The 16,027-nt window shown below is 42.2% G+C and overlaps 1 protein-coding gene across 1 annotated transcript in view; it reads right to left on the reverse strand.

Moving 5' to 3' along the window:
• The window catches only part of xylt1 (xylosyltransferase I), an 83,987-nt gene extending 68,930 nt beyond the window's left edge, over nt 1-15,057 (reverse strand). Inside the window, exon 1 of the mRNA XM_060902466.1 lies at nt 14,705-15,057. Coding sequence (XP_060758449.1) covers nt 14,705-14,983 — 279 coding nt within the window. The 5' untranslated portion in view covers nt 14,984-15,057. The remainder of the gene's footprint in view (nt 1-14,704) is intronic.
• Nucleotides 15,058-16,027: the final 970 nt, after the last annotated feature.

The following is a 16,027-nucleotide window of genomic DNA, read 5'->3' on the forward strand; positions in this document are numbered from 1 at the left end:
AGATAAGGCAGTGAAGGAATCGTGCAAAAAGTACGAAGTATACAAGAAAAGGTATATATAAAAAGAAATAAACTACAAATTGAAGATAATTAGCATAAATTAACAGGTTTGCAGATATGCAGTTAACATAAGTGTCTTACGCAGGTGGTATTGCACGTGTAAGTATCGCACAGGTGGTATTGCACAAGTGAGTCGGTCTATTGCACAGGAGCCATTTTATCAGCGTGTAGCGAGCAGTTCGCTGTAAAGTACTGATGCTGATAGCCAGTGAACACAGGATACACTCAGAGGGGTTTCTGTGGATGTAGACGTGATCTGGACAGTGTTTTTCATTATTGTGAGGAGTGACTGGTGCTGTGCTCGGTGAGGTGCCGGTTAGCGGGACAGACCGAGACGCTGAGGCCGATCTGTGTGACTGACTGATCCTCAGTGACAAAAGAGCCAGAGGACAAATGAAGAGCAACGTGAGAAAAGCGAGCTCAATTAAAGCACAAGTCCAACAACCTGTACTGATGCCGTCCTGTCACCCCGTCACGTCAACACGCTGGACACCGAGGTGGAATTACGCTTAAACACTGCTCTGCTCATCACCTCTGCAGAGTATTTACTCGTCTCTACAAGAGGAAAATTATTTTACTCGTCCTCACAAAAGATAAATTTTTCTGCACAGCACTTTCAGGGTCATTCATTTGCAGTCTTAAATAAATTACTCAGTTCAGCAGTTTTACGTAATTTAAACAGGAACCTGTCGGGGGTTTTTTTCCCTCTCGTTTATTTCAGTTTCCCAATTCCTCCATAAACCGCCCACCACTATTACTATTTATTTAAAATTAACCCCACCCCCACACCATATGACCACACCCCACACTTTTTTCCACACATCCTCAGAACCGTGTTCTGAACATTTCTTTCAAGTTTCGTACAAATCCACGCAACCGATCATGAGCTGCAGCTGTTTCGGTAAATTAAGCCCCTCCCTGCTCGTACCTGGCAGCCATTTTGTTTTCATGTCACAACCTGGACTGAGTATTTTAACACCAATCTTTTTGACAAGACACCAAAAATTGTCGGACGAGTTCAAAAAAGTCTGCAAGGAGGTTTTGCGTATTATAAAACTTCACACGAGACTGAAGTGGGCGGAGCTAAATGGTTCTCTCAGCTTTTTTATGGCACCAATGAATCATGGGAAATAAAGAATGTTCATGGTGTGAGATGATCTCGCACGAGTTAAGAGTCTGAAAAATGATTACAGCGATTCATTTGTTTATGAAATAAGCCATGCCCCTTTTCCATAATGACATCACAGCGCAAACTGGGAGATTGGCGAGGAAAGGAGAGAGAGAGAGAGAGAGAGAAATGTGTGTGTGTGTGTGTGTGTGTGCGTGCCCAGTGTCTGGATCGTGGTCATGAAAAAAAGCAGTCTAGTTAGCAGCAGAGTTTATTTTCTTTTACCATCTCTGACTGAGCAGCAACACAAACCCCATTCATACCAAATGGTAGACCACAGCACTGTTTTACACACACACACACACACACACCGACTCCACACCTCACACTGGCTGCATTGAGCTTCATTACACAGCGTCTTTATTCGTACTTCATCCCAAACAGACACATCTCTCTCTCTCTCTCTCTCGTACACACACACACACACACACACACACACACACACTAAACTCGACACAATCACCTTTTCCAGCGATTGAAAAATGCCCATAAACCTGTTTTCACTCATATTCTGAAAAGACACACCCTGCTGAAAATCACACAATATTCAACACGCAGCGGTGAAGTGAAACAGCAGAGAATATCACCTCGAATATCACATCGTAAACACTTGACACGCTTTCCTTTTAAACCACACACACAACGTGGATATGTTTCATATATACAGCAGAAAATATTTCTGTCACAACATTCCAAATTACTGAAAAAGCCAGAACATCACACAATGATGAAAAACTGCTGAAATAAAAGTGTACGAGCTCTAATGAGCCTTCTGACACAGTGCGGCTGAATCCTCGAATCTGATTGGTCAGAAGGCGCGCATTATATTTGTAGTTCCAGCTGTAATGTGAACGACAGGTTTATATCAATGCGCTCATTCTATAATATGTTGTCGTTTCTATAGTAACCGGCCAGGCACAGGGACTTGTACTGCAGAGACTCCACAGTACTGAAAGCTAATCATAATAACCATTAATAAAAGAAAGCACATTGCTGCTGAACCGAGAAAGAGGAGAACCTCTGATACAGAACCACTGATACAGAACCACTGATACAGAATCTCTGATACAGAATCTCTGATACAGAACCACTGATACAGAATCTCTGATACAGAACCACTGATACAGAATCTCTGATACAGAATCTCTGATACAGAACCACTGATACAGAATCTCTGATACAGAATCTCTGATACAGAACCACTGATACAGAACCACTGATACAGAATCTCTGATACAGAATCTCTGATACAGAACCACTGATACAGAATCTCTGATACAGAACCACTGATACAGAACCACTGATACAGAATCTCTGATACAGAATCTCTGATACAGAACCACTGATACAGAATCTCTGATACAGAACCACTGATACAGAATCACTGATACAGAATCACTGAAGAGGTCATAAGTTTATGCCACGTTTTTGTCAGGAGTCTCCAGTGTCAGTGATTTGGAAAATGTAGAAAATTAATCAACGCCTTCTGACCAATCAGGATCCAGAATTCCACAGTGCTTCAGGTGCAGAAATATGACGATATTAATGTAAGGCGTGATAAACAGGTGATTATGATGATAACCGGATCAGATGTCGAACTTGTTTGGCTCGGACTCGGATTAAAAGGTCAGGCGAGTCTGGTAGAATTCGCAAACGAACAAAATCCAACAACAAATCCAACGACAGCGATAAGAGACGAAGGATGGACTCTGACTTGCTGCTCAGTCAGGAATAATCAGGTTTTGTGATAACTGAATAAGCACCGTGTGAGTTATCTGTTCCAAACCACACGGCGCTGAAGCAGCTGATGGAGGAATGATTCAATAAATAAATCTGAGCGTGCATTAAGAACAGGACTGAGCAATGCTCACAGTACACAGCTCGTTTATTTATTTTACTCGATTTTATTGAAGAGAAATAAAATCAAGTGATTTGAAATTGAATTTCTACGACACACAGGTTTATAAACAAACTGCCTGCAAAACTGAGCCGAACTTTATGATTGAATTATATCACACCTGCGTTCAGTCCAAAGCGTTTACATCAAATCAGATCCAGAAGAGACTGTGACCGATATGAAGAGAAGAAAAAAATTCAGACTTTAACTGTTATTTAAAATAAACCGAAAAGAGTTTGCAGTTGTTTAGAAATACTAAGAAAATGAATTTGTTTTTAACTTTTAATTAAAAAAAAAAGTTTTGTAACTGGTGTTAAAAAAAAAGTTAAATAAATAGAGTGTCTAACTGCGTAAAAAAACATTTTAGTGAGGTTGAAGTGATTATTTTAAAAAAAGAAAAAGTTTGTAACTGTTATTTAAAATTACACAATCATGACATCACTTTTTTTGGACATGCAAAAAAGATAAAAAGGGAAAAACAGAAACAAAAACAACAGCGTTAATGAAATAAAGCGCTGTGGGAGAACTGACAGCTGGGCAATTCGAAGGCTTTTCCATGATGCCACCAGAGCCGAGGGGCAAAAAAAACAATCCAACAGCCTCACACTCCGTGTCCTCACCTCGCGATACACAATAAACACAGCACGTGTGCACACTCGCGCACGCTCGCGCTCTCAGATGAAATCTTTGTGGAAAAATGGAACGAGTGATCCAATCGAGGCCAGCTCATTAGCAGAGAGCATCATGGAAATGTTGGAGATAACCATCAGCACGACGCAGAGAAACAAATCGATAAACGGCGTCTCGAGCCGTTACGCAACAGCTGGGGAGGGACATGAAAGAGCTCGCTTGTGTCTTTAGAGGTCTCACTAGCAGGACTTATTCCTTTTACAAACAACACTCGAGGCCCAGGGGTCCAGCAAATAATAAATAAATAGAAACACCTAACACACAACATCAGTGTTCTCAGGGCCACGTGTGCATCGGCCATCGCTCCGAATCTCACGTGGAACGGAGGACGCGTTAACGAGACGCTGAGCGGCGAGCGCTACGCCACCATATGGATCTGATCCTCAGGATTTTATTCCATCAGCAGCTCACGTTACACTCCGTCCGTCCCTGCCTGAGCATCATCACCCACACTGTACAGACAAAACTTTATCTCTCAGTCCTTTAATCCGTTTTCTGTTTATCCAAAAACGCATAATCAGGATATCCGTAATGAACAATTAATTCCAGTTCTGAAGAAATACGAATTTTTAGTCATTTCTGATGACCATCATGCAGAGGGCAAAACAGCTCACAAACTGATTTTAAAATCAGAATGATAAGAGTCAATAAGAGTGTGTGTGTGTGTGTGTGTGTGTGTGTGTGTGTGTGTGTGTGTGTGAGAGTTCCAGCTCCCCTGAGCGTTCCTGTCTCTCAGTGCACGCGACTCAGCAGAGAGATAATGAGCGAACTCTGATCTACAAAGAAAGCAGCAATAATCAATGATATTTAACATTCATTTGCATAAAAATGTACATCGATTTGAATGAAAATTCCAAAAACAAACACCCGATACACTTGTACTCGCCTCGCGAGCCACGTCCGAAAGTGTTCAAATCAAACCGAACTTCATTTCCACGGCTTTTCATATCTTTAAAAAAAATGATAAACGATTAAAAAAAAACGGGTCGCCGTTAAAGTACGGAACGTTACATAGAAATTTCTGGAATATCCAATATTCGAGGAATTCTGGAATATCTGTTATGAACATGCTGCATGTGGTCATATTGCAGATGATGATGATGCACACAAATTATGAAAAAAAAGCAAAAATGTCTTGAAATTGCACCTGAATTAGCATAGGCTTATTTATTATTATATTAGTTAGCATTTCATATTTAGCAATAAATTAAAATTAAGATTAAATATGTGCATTGAAGGAATAAAACACTGTATCATGCTGTTATCGGAAAATAATCAACAACAGGGTGGTGTAATGAAGTGGAAACACTGTTACCACTCTGATGTTGATTATTTTCCTCTAACAGCACGTCTCGGAGTGTTTATTAAACATCATGGTTTGAAACATTACCACATTTCGTGCTTTTAATATGCTCACAATTGAACTAAACGTTCATGAAACATGTTACTTCCTGTCATCACGTCACGTGTGACTGTTCCACTGACACCAGAGACTCCTTCCATAAACGTGAAGTAAATGTCTCCTGACAGGGTTCTTCAGATAGGAAGGGTTCTTCACCTCTCGAAAGACGCCTCTGTTTGAATCTTCAAGTTGCCGAAACAAAACCGTTCCTTCTTTTCCTCCCCAGTGTCCATCTGCCCTGCTGGTGTCACACTGAGTAACACTCGTTACAATAAATAACCTGAGTACCAGTCTCAGGCTTCGAAGGGTTAAAGTGTCCCACTGGTGTTTCATGACATCTGATGAGGGCTGTGTAACAGAAGGTCCGTGTGAATTGGCTGGAGAGAATCGCTGGCCCTGGGCGTGGGCGCTTCATGATTTTAAAACCCTGTTGAGGAAATACCAGGAACACCATCACTGCCAGCGGAGTATAATCTGCATCTTTACCAGCGACGGCCTGGCGCGCGCACGCACACACACCATGCGTTAGTGGGAACGCTGAGCCAGTTTTTGCCAGATGTGGAGGATTTCTTCTTTTAGAAATTCTCTCGACAAAGTTATTGGAACAGTTGAGTGTCTGACGGATCACAGTCTCGCCAGTAATATCCGGCTCCATCTCATAAAGAAGGCTGAACAGAATGAGGAATAGGATTGGGCACATCTGTACCAACACCTGGGTACCAAATGAGGAGGGAACAAACAGAATTCCAGCGCAGATCTTCCAAATGTAAGCGTTAAATCGCCAGCCATGAAGCGAGGTCACAGATGTGGACATTTCACACAGGAACCTGCAGAACTACCCACGGAATACCGTGTACGGATAAAAACTCCCAACAAACATGAGCTACACTGTTAACTTGGACAGGGGTGCAGATCCGATGTCAGGATTGGGGGGGGGACACAAAAGTGATTTTTTTTTCTTTTGCCCGTATGCAACTCATACCATGCAACCATAAATCACAACTTCGTAGAGGCTCGCCACATCATTCAAAAAGTACTGCACAGGGAATCATTTGTCTGAAAATACATTTGTTTGTACAATTTTGAATAATTATAGGGGATTTTTATTGGGGGGGACAATTCATGTTTTTCAGAAATTGGGGGGGGGGGGGGGGGGGTCATGTCCCCCGCCGTCCCTCCCGGGATCTGCACCCATGAACTTGGACACCAAATCTTAAAATATTCTTCTGCCCCAGTCCCTTACCCGATTTCGTTTTCCAAAAAGATAAAAATCCGGGAATGTAAAAAAAGTGCTGTGTTTGTGTCACGAAACATGATTTCTTTTCTGTTTGTGGTTTAATGCAGATGTGCAACTTCCCGTAGCGTTGACTGGTTTGTGTCTGAGGCCATTGGGAAATTCCTGCAGGATGGTTCTTCACACAAATCATCCTCTCTTTCAGTTTCAGACACCTAAAAATGGATCAAAGCAATACGGCAGGAAAACCGGTCACTCATAAAGGCTCAACGAACTTCCTTTCTCGAATAAAAATTAAACCTCTGCACGTGCTCAAAGGAGGAACTTGCACATCTGGTTTGAGGAACATGTGTGAACTATAAAAAGAAAGGACGAGCCAGAGAGTTTACGTCTTTATAAATAAGATGATTGCTTGGGAGTTTTCGGAGCTAAAAGTACAGCGGAGAGAGAACGAGGAAGCCGAGCGACGAAAAGAAACAGACAAAGATGAAGAGCTGAAAGAAGTCGGAGGCAGCGCCTGTCCTCTGCTGCCAACCTGAACAAAGGGGACAGATCGAGCCTGAGATTCCGACCACAACAAAGTCAGAGCACGAAGAACGCCAGTGTCAACGCGGCAGGTCGTCGTTTCACAAACACAGCTGCCATGCTTTTCTGGTCATTTTGTCCTCAACCTGAGTTCCTAAAGAGCCTTCATAAAGAGTTCCTAAAGAACCTTTTCTGAACAAAAATGCTTTGTTGTAATGTTTAAAACAGAACCCAAAACAAAGGAACCCTCAGGGTGCGAGATGGAACCTTGGTTTTCTTTATTTGTTTCTTTATTTTTCCAAAAAAATCCTGATACTTCAAAATATTTTGAATTTCTTCAAATCTTTAAAGCGATCAGCTGATTTCAAAGGTTTTAAATTAAGTTTTAAAAATTATTTAAAGATTTTAAACACAACTGAGACAATACAATAAGAGAAACAATATTTATAATATTTTTAATTTAAAAAAACTACAAAATTGAATGACTTAAAGGTAAACCGATGACATTTTAACATCCAACAGAAGAACAAAGACTTGATTTGGTTGATATTGTTTTTGATAAAAAGATTCTGCATCATGACATCACTCAGGACAAATGTGAAAAATAACCAAACAAAAGAAAACAGAATTGTTCCGAGCATCGGCCCAAGAGGGATTACTGAAATCCACAGGTTTGCTGACTTTCATTTTCGGAAAGTAATTCATCATCAACATTTCTGTTACACTTATTAAAAATTTTAACTGGTCATATCAAAGGATTGTTTAAGAATGTTTAAGATAAACCCAACAACAGAACATTCCACATCGGACCCCTTTCAGAAAGCGATCACTGTGAACCATAAAAGAAAATTAAACTTTTTTTTTAAAGCGTGTAACACCAACCGAACCCGAGACATAAAATTTCTTCCTCCGTCTCACCTGAGTTTCTCTCCAAGACAACAAACACATTCGTTTCCCCTGAAATCACACGTCTTTTCCAACAATAGCACTTGTGAATCTTGTTGTTTTGGAATTCCTGGACTCTGGCGTGATGAAGGGGATTGTGGGAGCTGTGATGGATCTGCGATCTGATCCTCTTGTTTTTCCAAGCTCTTCCAAAGGAAAAGTGGAAACAAAATGGCAGCTCCTGGTATATAAGCGCCTGTTTTTACCAGAACAAGCGACTCGACGGAGGTGACGGGAGGAAGAACGAGAGAGCTGGAGAAAAAAAGAGAGAGAATCACGGGAGCCTGCCAAGGATGAAAAGAAGGAAAGGTCAGCCGGCTCCGAGGTCATTCCGTAGCCGAGCGCTTTGAGATATTCACTTTAAACCCAGAAGAAATCAGGCGAACACTACAGCTAGCAGATCTGAGTAATTAGCATGAAGCTATCGAGGCTAAACAGGACACTGATGTGGACATTACACACAGGAAATTGCGTAACTAACGAAAGAATCATTTCTTTTTTTAAAGATTTTTTTTTGGGGGGGGGGCTTTTTTCCACCTTTTATTATTGGATAGGACAGTGTAGAGACAGGAAATGAGCGGGAGAGAGAGAGACGGGGAGGGATCGGGAAATGACCTCGGGCCGGAATCGAACCCGGGTCGCCTGGATTTATGGTATGGCGCCTTATCCACCTGAGCCACGACGCCCCTGAAAGAATCATTTCTACGATAAAAATTCCAAACACACTCGTAACTCGCACGCCAGTTCTTAAAATATTACTCTTCTCCAATCTGTCGCTTTTTTGACAACAAACTCAATTTAGATGTGCAATAAAATTCCGTTACTCTTACCACTCTGAAGGGTTTTTTTTTTTTTTCGAGAACACTCCGGAGTGTTTTATTCCTCTGGCACGACAGCAATTTGCCTTGTACAATTTATATTTATTAAAGAACAACACGTCATGCATTTCATCAGTTTATAGTTCCTTCTAATGTTGTGGAAGGTCAACGAAACACGTTCTGACTGACGTTAGAGCAGCTACAAACAGTCAGTCCCTTCATGAGACTCGTTTTTCTCTCTTGATGTTAAAAAAAAAACAAAAAAACCCGCAGCTTGGTGTTGTTCGCTCATCACCGCCTCAGCCTGACTCCTCCTTCATTACGTCCTCTCCTTCCTTTCCCTCTTCATCTTCTTTTTCCTTAACTTCCTCTTCTTTGACTTCATCAATTTTCTCTTCCTCCCCTTCTTTGTCTTCTTCCCTCTTCATTTTCTTCTTCTTTCTCCTTCTCCTGTCATATCTTCCTTTTCTTCTTGTTCTTCCTCTTCTCCTGCCTCCTCTTCATCATTTTCTTCATAAATTTTCTCTTCCTTTTCATCTTCCTCTTCATCATGATCTTCCTTTCCTTCTTCCTCTTCTGCCTTCTTGTTATTCCTCCTCCTGTTCATCATCTTTCTTCCTCTTCTTCATCAAGTTTTTCTTCCGTTTCTTCTTGTTCCTTTTCTCCTCCTCATCATCTTTCTTTTCTTCTTTTTTCTTCTTCCTCCTTATTAGTTCCTCTGATGAGCTGTTGCCATGGCGTTGCATCCGTCAACCACAATTCAGTGAAATCGTATCTCCTCCATCAGTTCTCCACGGATTCCCGTTCCGATTGTTGTGTCTGAAAGACCTCCTCACTCTGCACCAAACTTGGTCACTGTATTGTCGATTTTTTTTTCCCCTAACAAATTAATCCGGTCAACTTAGCACATTTTCTTCTGACTAGAATTGTATCTCTGCTTGGATTTCTCACTCGATTTCAGTGCTGATGGATGTTTTGGGTCGAGCTTCCCTCGGGGAACAAAATTTAGTCCTTGGTTGATGTTCCTGTTGTAAACGGTTTGTCGTGGAGGTTGGTCCTCTCTCACGTTGTTACGTTTCGGTTCTGCTTGATGTTTGGTTGTTTTGATGGCAGGACAGATGAGCTCCTACGCTCTTGACATTTTGGTTTGTTACAGCTTTATCTCTGACTGTGACAAAGTGCTGACACTGGAGACTCCTTCCAGAAACGTGAAATAAACTTCCAGAAAACTATTTTTTTGTTTAATTCTTTTTGTGTTAGTGGAGCATCTGCTGTACAAATCCCTGTCACTGGAGAGATGCTACTGTAGAAACGATAACGTATTAGAACGAGTGTGTTAATATAAAAACAGGGTGTCTGAAAATTCAGGACTGAATCAGAGCCAAACTACAAATACATCATTTTAGATTTATTTTTTCTTCCAGGTGAAAATGGTATTATGATTGGTTGAAAGGGGAGAGGTAATGCTTCTTGGTACTCTTACTCAGTCTTGACTTTTCAGACACTTATATCCACCAAACTCTTCTGACCAATCAGAATCCAGAACTCAATGTCGTCGCAGTGACTTTGGAAAAAAAACAAAAAAAACCCCATCTTCTGCGTGTTGTTCTCGCGCTGTAATTGAAGCACGGCGCGTCCGTTAAACAGTGTGTGGAGTTTCTACATGTGTTCCTGAATGAACTCCTTGAGCTCTAAAACAGTGAAAACATTCAGTGAAACATTTCGTAACACCAGACAACCGGCATCCTGTTGCGCCGAATATTAGCGTTTACACTCAGGAGGGTGTGAGATCTCCCCAAGCCTGAGTTTATTCTAATTATCACACATGGCACAAATACATCGCAAACCTGCAACAATTCCACAGGGATACTCCAGGATGTGAGACGCTTTACTGTTTTTATTTTCTCACCGGAAAAGAAACACCAGTCATTCTGGCACGGCGTGGAGTCTTGCCGAGGGCCGACGCTGCCAGCGCTGTGCTGCACCGTCGAAAACTTGATCTCTTTACTTTTCCCTTCTTTTACGTTTCATCTTTAATGCACAGCACACTCCAAAGGAAGTTTCATTGCATTGCAGTTGTTATTGCTATTATTTCTCATCCAGTCTGTCATCATCTGTGTGCCCTCGTGACATTTCCGCTGTTTCGATCTCGGGTAATGAAAGTCGTCTCCTTGGCCGCCCGTGCATCACAGGATGCCATGTATGGATCATACTACATGATAATTAGCAGCGGTAATTACAGGATGTGGTGCTTTTACGATGCCGAAATGTCACCTTGGTCAATTTTATCCTGTTTAACCAACAAGCAAAGCAACACCTCTTCACAACGAGAGCGATTTAATTAACAAACACGAACGCTTGGGGCTCAGACTGACCAGACGGCAGAGTTCCAACAGGTCAGCTTTTCTGATTTCAAAGCATTTCAAGAAAATGTGTTGGAAATAAAAACTATGTATACAGACAGACAGACAGACAGACAGACAGACAGACATTCAATCAAACACAAATCTGAGAAAGTGTGACGTTATTAACCTCAAGCTGGAAAGGTAAGATCCCCGCAGTGTTGACGCAAATTAGAGCTCAGCGATACGACTCCGATCATATCGATATCGCGATTAAGAGTATTGCAATACACTTTTTCTGAGATATTGTTTATACTGTGGTTCCTTTTTATACCTTTTTATTTTTCAAAATAGCAAATACAACCTTTGCTGATTTGATGCAAAATAGTTTTAAAATTGTAAAATATTTTAAAAGCATTTTTTTACAGATTTCTAAAACATTTTAATTAAGCATTTTTAAACATTTTAATTAAGCATCTTTTTCATATTTGTTTTTAAATGCAACACTACAGTTTCGCTGGCTGTTTTTTTTTAACAAACCTGCATTTCATTATATCACGTATCAGAGAAATGTCTTTTATCTCAATATCATGATGTGATATTTTTATCATATTGCCCCACCCCTGATGCTTATACCACATATTAAAGCGAGACGGCCTTTTGATTTCATAAACTCGGTGAAATTTAGTTGCGTCTGAAATGTGGTGATTGTGATATCTGTTTATTTCTGTAATATCTCACAAAATATCAGGCCATTCTGTGGCTGGGAAGTTATTTAATTTGAGGGGATTAAAGCAAATAATGTGCATGAAATCGCTCGCTTGGCGCAGTCAAGCAGACAGAGGAAGTCCGTGTGCGCATGCGCAGGTTTACCTTCTTCTTCTTCTTTTGGGTTTTACGGCAGCTGGCATCCACAGTGTTGCATTACTGCCATCTACAGGTTTCCCTTTGAGCGTGCACTGGCAGTTCCATCATTCTGTCGCTAAACGAACAGCTGATCACACCGAGGTGCTCGCTGAGCGCCCATATTTATTAGTTTGGTCCTGCATTTCCTTTCCTTCGTATATAACATAACGTCTTTTCTTCTCGCTTTCTTTCCGTTACTGTAGTCGCTCTTTCACGTTTCATTCGCACACTCGCGTCCTCCATTTTTCTCTCCTGTTTCAAATTTGTATCCCACAATGCCTTGCGTGAACGGGGAAAGCTCACCACGTGATGCATGACATAGTATCTTGAATTGGGTCATGGTGAAGCAGGAAAAAATAGCGGAGAATTTAGGGCCATGTGGCTCTAAACACATTAATTGTTTTATTTTTAAAAAAAATAATAAAATTGGAAGTCTGTGATTCGAATTCAGTAGCTTTCGTTCCACTAAACAAAAATAATTGGGTGTCGGGAAAATTCTTTTCATGACCTACACTTGAAAAATCTGAAAGGCAGGCTAGCTGTAAATATGTTAATATACAGTGTTTTTTATACCCCTGCTCCATAGGAGGGGGGTAGACTGTTTTTTTACCTCTGTCCGTCCATCCGGCCGTATCTCCGTCCATTTGAAACACCCTTTTTCTCAGCAACCACAAATCATAGCCCCTTGGTACTTGGTACCAAACTTCAGCTTGGGGTTCTATACTGTGTGTACCATGTTCAGGTCTGTCGCACATTGACTTCCTGTTTACCGACTGAATGTATTTATGAAATATATCGGGTGGATTTTTGACACTATTTCAAGAAGCAAAATGCTGTTTCAGCATGACGGTTTAGCAGGATGCTGTTTGAGATCCCTGGGCACAGACACAGCTCTTTACTTGTTCCAGGTTCATTATTTGTTGAAGTCAACATTCATAATAAGTGTCCGATTCCTTCGATTGCGTGCGTTCTGATATAAGCGAGAGCGGAGGGGATACGTAAGGGAGCAGGAGCTCACAGTTGAGCTTGTTTATTTTATTTTTTTTAACAATAGTGCTTTTGTCTAGAAAAAACAGCATCAATTTTAAAAACCAACAAAAATAATTCCAACCCTGAAGGGTTCTCCGGTCATCCCTCTGTGAGAACTCTTCAGGTTTTTTCCATGCTATAATTGTAACTGTATCCATCAACAAAATTGTTTTCCTGTCAGTAAAGTTCCATATTTTTGGACACTAAGAGCCCTGAATCATCCAGTGAACACTTAAAGAACCCCTGAAGAACCATTTTCTCTCAGAGTGTGTGTTTTAACTGGGTAAGTGTGCGCTACGAGCTCCTAATGACCTGTCAGGAGTTTAACACTGAGCGAAACTGTCTTAGAAACACGGGTTCTTTCAGGATTCGTTGGGTTCTTATCTTCCAAAAAGGGAACTGCCTGTTCTAACATGGCAGGCAACTCTGTTCTACATAGAACCTTTAAGGGTTTTCGACACACACTTATCCAGTTAATGCATACACTTTGACAAATAGGGTTCCTCGGGGGTTCTTTGGATAATTAAGGGTTATAGCTGTGTTATAAGGGTTTTTTTTCTATGAGAAAGGGTTCCAGTTCACACAGCACTTGTTTTAGGAGCTAGAATTATCCAAAGAACCCTTAGAGAACCCTTTTTCTTTCTAAGCGTGTATGTATTAACGGGATAGTAGACACTTGAAAAGGTTGCTGTAAGAACTGGTTAGAGGGGTTTTTTTGAAGCTGAGAACTTTATCCAAAGAATCCTGAGAGAACCCTTGAGTTTTCTCAAGTGCCAGTATTAAGACTGTTTTTAAAAGAACTCTGATTTCTATCAGATCCTGTAAATTCTTTGGGTACGCAATCTTGGCGGCGAAGAGAACCCTTGAGGAACCTGTTTTTGTAAGAGTGTGCTGGTGAACAGGGGAAGCAGGAACCTCCAAACTCCAGTTGGTTGCTCTAAGAGTTGGTTCTGAAACGAACCTGAAGATCAGTGGAGCCTTCATTTGTTTCGGTGGGTGTTTCGTCCTGATGGTGTGTGATGGTGATGATGATGGTGATGATGGTGTGTGATGGTGATGATGATGGTGATGATGGTGTGTGATGGTGATGATGATGGTGTGTGATGGTGATGATGATGGTGTGTGATGGTGATGATGATGGTGTGTGATGGTGATGATGGTGTGTGATGATGATGGTGATGATGGTGTGTGATGGTGATGATGATGGTGATGATGGTGTGTGATGGTGATGATGATGGTGTGTGATGGTGATGATGATGGTGTGTGATGGTGATGATGATGGTGTGTGATGGTGATGATGGTGATGATGGTGTGTGATGGTGATGATGATGGTGATGATGATGGTGATGATGGTGTGTGATGGTGATGATGATGGTGATGATGATGGTGATGATGGTGTGTGATGGTGATGATGTGGACAGCATGAAGTCTCCAGCAGTGTCTCGGGATGACGCGATCTCATCACGCAGTCTCACGCATTTAAATGTGAACGCACAGCTGACGCGGAACCTGGAGATCTCTCTCCCGAAACGAGCTCAGAACCGAGGCCCGGTTTCACGGGCAGAACGGAGAACCACATGAAGGAGTGTGTGTGTGTGTGTGTGTGTGTGTGTGAGGGGCAGGCGCGAGGCTGATGTGCACAGTGTTCTCCACACCAGCCTGACGGAAGCCCCTCCGCCTCCTCCTTACCGGCTGCAGTGTGTGTGTGCGGGTCGCTCTCCCGAGCTGCTGCTGCCGCCGCTGCTGCCTCCTCTGGACTCCCGGGGAGCCGCCGAGCGCTTTGTTCCCCCCGAGCCGGTGTCTCTTCTCCCCGCCCCCCGCGCCCCCGCCGTCCCCGGAGTCCCCGGAGTCCAGGCTGCTGAAGTTCCACACGATGAGCGTCTGCACGAGCAGCACGGTGAGCGCAGCGATCAGCGCCGAGCGCGAGCGCCGAGCCGACTTGCGCGCGCACGGACCGCCGGCCATCATCCCGCCTCGCGCTGCTCCGGTGCCTCCTGTTCTCTCCCTCTGCGCGCGCGCTCGTGTGACTCGGCCGAACCCAGAGAGCAGCACCGCCGCGCGCCACCGACACCGGGACACCGGGCTCTGTGCAGTCGGCGCGCGCACTGACACACACACACACACAGGGAGGGAGGGGCATGAGGGAGGAGAACAACTGGCTTCTGGGTTGCCAGATTGTATAACAGTGAGCGTCCAAACCCAGACTTCACTCCACCCGGTCGGAGGGCAAAAACTTCCCCAGCCAGCCACCCTTTCACCGAAAAATAAAGAACACACATGTGTTTCTCAAGGCCTTTATTAAAATGCGTGCAGTAATATTCCATCCACGGAGATTTATTTATTTATGAACAACTCTGTTTACAGGTGGCTTGTTTTATGAAAGTTATAAATAAAATAAATAGCCTGTAATTACTGTAATTTCCATCACAGTAGCGTAGGCAGATAAATAAATATCACAGATCCTGTGGCTGTATTTCACAAAGCCGAGTTTTCAATACCAGGAATGAAGGAATGAAAAAAAACTTTGCTTTTTTTTTCTTTTTTTAAATTTTATAGCAACATTTAAAGTGATAAAGCAGGTCCACTCCTGTTCCTCTTACAGCAGCTGACATTTTCTTTTACTTTTCAAAATAATGACACATTGAGTACAGCTGACTTGCTAATAACTTTAGGACTGCAGTTGTCATGAACAGTTTTGCACTCAAGTTTCCATCAATGAAGAGTTTATAACATCAACGAAACTGACTTCATGTTAAAACTGTTAATGTTATAGTCATGCTGTCTGTTGTTGCCCAAATGAGGATGGGTTCCCTTTTGAGTCTGGTTCCTCTCGAGGTTTCTTCCTCATGTCGTCTGAGGGAGTTTTTCCTTGCCACCGTCGCCACAGGCTTCATCATTGGGGATAGATTAGGGATAAAATTAGCTCATGTTTTAAGTCGTTCAAATTCTGTAAAGCTGCTTTTTGACACTGTTTATTGTTAAAAGCGCTATACAAATAAACTCGACTTGACT

Source organism: Neoarius graeffei, chromosome 20 (assembly GCF_027579695.1).
Source record: "Neoarius graeffei isolate fNeoGra1 chromosome 20, fNeoGra1.pri, whole genome shotgun sequence".
Classification (NCBI taxonomy): domain Eukaryota; kingdom Metazoa; phylum Chordata; class Actinopteri; order Siluriformes; family Ariidae; genus Neoarius; species Neoarius graeffei.